We start from the raw sequence: 5,966 nt of genomic DNA, 5'->3' as shown, positions 1-5,966 counted from the left end.
AGGCTGTAATGATGAATAAGTAAGAATAAGTGAAGCAATTTAAACCTATGTCAAAAACCTATAATATCACATAAATGTAGAGATTTTATATACTTGCTTTCAAAAACCCATCAAACCATCAATGAACTATCAAACTGACTTTTTTGTCTCTCAGATCAGACATATTTGTCTACATCGCTGTTAGTCACAATTTTATTGCTAGACTTCTAGATAATCGCGATTAAATTAATTACAGAAACAGCCATTGTTTAGGAATGTACATGGTTTGTACAATTAGTAATCACATGGTATATATGAGGAAGTCAAATACTTCGCTGAGGAAATTAAGGATACCCAGAAATGAAAATATAGATAATTTTCCGGATCTTTATTTGCGCTAGTGACATCAACAGCGTAGATATCTGCCGACCAATGATTGCTACACTCTTGGTGATCCACGGATTCAAGGTACACGATGCTTCCAAAGGGCAAGGAATTCAATTCCATACGTGTTCTCTCTAATATTTCAGCTTCAAGTGTCGTGTTTCTCGATAAAATCCAGGCTACCACTGGAAATAAAAAAGATAGCTTTTACTACTGTTAAGGTATCAAAAATAATCTTAAAATATTAACCATGACGACAGAGTTTAAAATAAATTCAAATTTCACGAGTTAAGATTAAGAAAAGTTATTTTTTGATTTAAATGTTGTTCTGGTTTTAGATATTTGGATTTCTCGTAACGTTTCAGATATAAAAACAGTGTAACAACAATTGTTGCTTCCAAGAAGCAATAATTGTTGTTAAATTATAAAATCCTAATCTTTATAAAAAACCTTAAAATATTTTTATAATAAGTAAATAAGTAGATATTTTATTTGTCATCACATCTTACTTTGTATTTCTTCAATCTTTAATTCAAATGGTAAAATATTTAGAATAAACAGATTGATAAAAGTATAATTATGAATTGAATATCCAATAAACTTCACGAAGTGAACAGCTAACGCTATTAGATTAAAATATCGGACACACACACACACATGCAAGTGAGCACGCATGAGCACACTCGCACGTACGCACACGTACTCCATACACACACATAAACACACACACACACACACACACACACAGAGATTTATAGCACCACTTACTTTTACCATACGATTCAAATGTTACTCTTAACGAATGTACTCTAAAGTCATTTCAATTAATTCTGTCTGTGTAATCAAATAATTGTTATATTTACCGTATTTGAGGTCGAGTACCTCATTAACTTTGCATCCATACACTAAGGCGTAGTTTGAATAATCCGTCGATATTATTGACAAAGATATCCCAATAGGATCTGAAAAAAAAATATCAAGATGAGATTTGAGTAAATTATTTAATCTTTCCAGCCCTATAAGAAGAAAAGACGATCTTATGTATATCCTTTTGTTATTTACAAGATAAAAGTATTAAAAATAACATTTGGCTTATATCTGTAATAACTGAAATGACTAGAATCCGTATTTAAGGAAAAGTTACGTAACAATTACGATAATCGTTTTGAAAAAAAAAATGAATGTGTGCTTGTAACATCGGAAACTGCCCAAAAAGGGCAAAAATCATAAGGGAAAGATTCCAATTTGTATGTCAAACTAAATTTTATCTTTTATTAGGATTCATGTATCCAGTATTGTTTATATTTAAATAGCTTGGACAATTTTCGTGGTCATGACAGAAATCCTGACAAAACCAGCGAATTCACCCGTAACATTTGTATCTTGTGGGACATATGCTTTAATCCTTAGAGAAGCAATACGGCTGATTAAAAACCATTTTAATGTATATTGATATTATTTTCCATTTGTAGCAATGGTTAAAAAGTTTATATCAAAAATACAAAAAGTACAACGAATATTTTTAAATAATTGCGTTAATACGGTTATAGATTAGATATCAAATATAAATTCAAGGAAATGGATTTGTTATAACCAACCCGCATTAGAGCAGCGTGATGGATTAAGCTCTGATCCTTCTCTTACATGGGGAAAGAGCCTTATGCCCAGCGGTGGAATATTACAGGCTGATAGTGAACGAGCAATTTAACTTATTCCTTATCTTACGGTTATACGGTAGACATCTAATTCTTTAGGTCCATTAAAAAAAATTAATCCTCTAGCATCCTCATAGTATCAAGAAATGTAAAATGTTACAGCACTTATCAATTCAGTTGCGAAGTTACATAAACTAAAGCATGTTACATTTAATAAGGTAATGATAAATAATTACTAATTTTATTAGTAAATCTTGTTATTATATTAGTGATTTAGAACAAGAGATATGGCACACAAAAATTAGTAGATTAACTACTATACTTTAACTTAAAACTACTATACTTTACAGGAATTCGTTAGTAATTAGATTAACTTAAAATAAATAGGTACATATATTGTAAGTGAAGCAAAACATTTTAACGTCTAAAAACAATGTGTCTAGCACTTATGACTTTTTAATTAAACACACCTAATGGAACTGATAGCGTCATGAATATGATAACAATAATTACGTTCTAATTTATATAGATTAGGATTTATTCGGTTGAAATAATAATTAATATATTATTATGATAGTGGTTGTTACTTTTAATTACGGAAAACGTGATAATATAGTTCGCGTGATTAGTTTTTATTAATGGGGTAGGACACAGTAGGACCCGGGACGGGGCGAATGCTAACGCGACCCACGTCGGCGGATCACACCTATTTGGTCTCTCTATCCATGAGGATCTTCCCTACTTAAAAAAAGGGGCACATAGGATACATCCTGCTCAAAATCATGAGAAACCCGACCTTAACCTAAAAGAAGATCACAGCTAAATAATAACGCTTTCAAGTAAAGCTGTGTTTGTGTAGTGAGTAATGTGGCTAAAGCTTCTGGGGAGCTTTGGAGGTAGGATCGGCAACGCGCTTACGATGCTTCTGGTGTTACATGTGTAGGCTACCGTAATTGCATACCATTCTTTCGCAAACTGTAATCAGCTATTATTTTATTATATAATTAATTATAGTAATTTAAAGTTACTCGTCCATTTTCAATTTGGTCACATGTTCTATAAAAAAACTCAGCATCACTTAACTCACACTTTCTTATCATAAAACCGACATGGCCTTTTGGGTTCTTAATTTTTTTTTCTACATATAAACTTTAAGTTTATGGACTGGGAATTTTGAAATTGCTGTTGAGATTTTTTAAGTGAAATTCCTTTGAAATCGTTGTGATTTGAAACTCGATGAAAGAACAATGCGCCACGATAAAATGAAAAAAAAAAACACATAAATATATAGAAGAGAATGAGATATTGTACATTACACAGTATTTATTCACGGTATTTTACATTCTCGATGAAAAAAAATCTCTGTAGGTTACTTTTTAGAAATTTCACTTCTGCCTTGTGTTCACACAAGTTACCTTATTACACACACACACACACACACACACACACACACACACACACACACACACACTGACACACACACACACACACACACACACACAGACACACACACACACACACACACACTTTTTTACTTTATTAGTTGCTGTGCTGAAGACTTCGTTAACGTGGATTTTTATTGATCTCAGATTCTACGAGCGTGTTAATAAGAAATATTTTTACCAGTTTTTAACTCTGAACAATACTAAACCGTGAGAACTTTATCAACTTTTTCAACAGCAGTTTTCGTGTGATATAGACGTACAGGCAGACAGACCAACAAAATTCTAAATATAAATTTTTTTCTTAGACTGACCATTTGAAGACCCTTCGTCCATTTCTGTTTTTCAAATATCTCTTCTGTACAGTTATAAACTAAATAGATGCGAATATAGGTATACCTTGGTTTAGAACGCAACTTGACAGGAAAGAAAACCCCCAGTAACCTAAGTTCCTAGAAAACTTGACGAAATTTTAAACTTCACAACGACAAGATATTTTTAAGCTTACCTATACTATTTTCATTCATAGAAAAAACAGCTTCGTCTCCAGGCGTATAGGAGCTGTTAACGTGTAAGGTATAATTGATTCCATTATTTATAAAAACATGTTTCAACCCAATCCTTCGACCGCACTGTTGGATCATTTTGTACGCGCATTTTCCTGACATTTCGTACGATATTGGAAATCTTTCTATCTCGTACCATTTACCTAAAAACTGAAATATATTGATAAGTGTATATATAGATGATCAATGCTAAATAAAGAGCTCTATAGGAGGATAGGGGGTAAGTACAAGGTACTTGTAATTGTACTTACTATTGCAGACATACATCAGTTGTATATATGCTTTTCATCAGGCAGCCCGTAAGCTTATTAGGCATAATAGAGGTATAAAAAAAGCCACACACACCTGCCCTAAAGACATAATTTACTCCTGCTCTTGGGTCCGTAAGCTTACACAACACACAAGCACAAGCGTCCAAACCACGACAAAACGTCGTGATATATTAGTTTTGGTCATTATTGTAGATATATAATTTTATATGTGTGTTCTATACTTATAGGTTTCTATTGCTATATTTGATAATCTAAGGACATATCTGTCACATTTCTGTAATTCTTATCTTTTGTTTTTCTTTAAAAATATGTGTGATCAAATGTTGGAGATTAGCAGTATAAAAATATATATTTTACTTTATAAAATTGTTTCATTGATAATAACTAATCAAATAAATTACGTAAATTATTAAAAAGATAAAAAAGGTATCAGTACATTGAATAGACAAAAAGTAAGATTAAAATTACATTGACATATTCATAAAAACTGACTATAAAGGTGCGTGAAGGTAATAATTAGTCGAAAACTATTTTACATATATATAATTGTGTTTGCAGACTAACGAAGAAAAACCGACTTCAATTATATCGACAAGTAATACAACGTAGGTAGACGAAAAAAGAGTCAAGTAAATACGCATTATCAAAGATTACTCCAAAAGTTGTAATCTGATCTCGATAAAATTTAAATGTAACCACATGATTAACATCGGCTTTCGATTAAATTAAAAATCATCAAAATCGGTACATCTAGTAAAAAGTTATGCGGATTTTCGAGAGTTTCCCTCGATTTCTCTGGGATCCCATCATCAGATCCTGGTTTCCTTATCATAGTACCAAACTAGGGATATCTCCTTTCCAACAAAAAAGAATTATCAAAATTGGTTCATAAACGACGGAGTTATCCCCGAACATACATAAAAATATATATATATATATATATATATATATATATATATATATATATATACGGTCGAATTGCGTAACCTCCTCCTTTTTTTGAAGTCGACTAAAAACAAAAATTCGAATATATTTATCAACTATATTACTATCGTAAAAAGTTAAAGGAATCAGTACTAAAGAAATTTATTTTATTTACTTGCACTGTATGCTGTATTCAATATTTTGCAATGATACACTTCATTGAACAATGCAGAATGAACGCAGGTTAGAGCCATCACAATGCGTTTACGTTCGCTCAAGCAATAGAAGGTTCTAAAATTAGTACTTACTCTTTCTATTTCAAAATATTTCATGGTAACAACATCAGCACATGTCCCAAACATGAGAACTTGGCAACAATACATTTGTACGCTTAAAACTAAAGTCAACACAAAGAAAAGATTATGACCCATTTTAACAGATACATCCATCGAACTAATAATATCAATGTCTCTTAAATTTACAGAAGATAAGTTTATCTGTCGCCATTTTTATTTATCTTTTATCTTTTAAATTTTTTGTTCAGTTTTTTAACTTTCAAGAGAAAAAAGTTTCGAGTAAACAAACGATACTTTTAATTATTTATTTGTTTGTTGTTGATCCCTGTCTATACATTTAAGATACATGAGAAAAAATATTATTGGGACCTTTATCAATGCAAATAGCACCCAAAACAATGATTGTAAAATTTTTGTCTGTTTGTCTGTGCGTTTGTGCACGCAAATC

General features: G+C 31.3%; 1 protein-coding gene across 1 annotated transcript; it reads right to left on the bottom strand.

The window, feature by feature from the left end:
* Positions 1-273: 273 nt before the first annotated feature.
* LOC123662452 (insecticyanin-A-like) lies at positions 274-5,653 on the bottom strand. The gene is made up of 4 exons (XM_045597295.1): positions 5,531-5,653; positions 3,969-4,176; positions 1,227-1,325; positions 274-548 (listed from the first exon to the last, which is right to left on the bottom strand). Exons 1-4 carry the CDS (start codon positions 5,651-5,653, stop codon positions 274-276), a joined length of 705 nt encoding a protein of 234 aa, XP_045453251.1.
* Positions 5,654-5,966: the final 313 nt, after the last annotated feature.

Source organism: Melitaea cinxia, chromosome 18 (genome assembly GCF_905220565.1).
Source record: "Melitaea cinxia chromosome 18, ilMelCinx1.1, whole genome shotgun sequence".
NCBI classification, from domain to species: domain Eukaryota; kingdom Metazoa; phylum Arthropoda; class Insecta; order Lepidoptera; family Nymphalidae; genus Melitaea; species Melitaea cinxia.
Note: the sequence above shows the minus strand (reverse complement) of the source record. Positions and strands in the feature narration are given on the sequence as shown.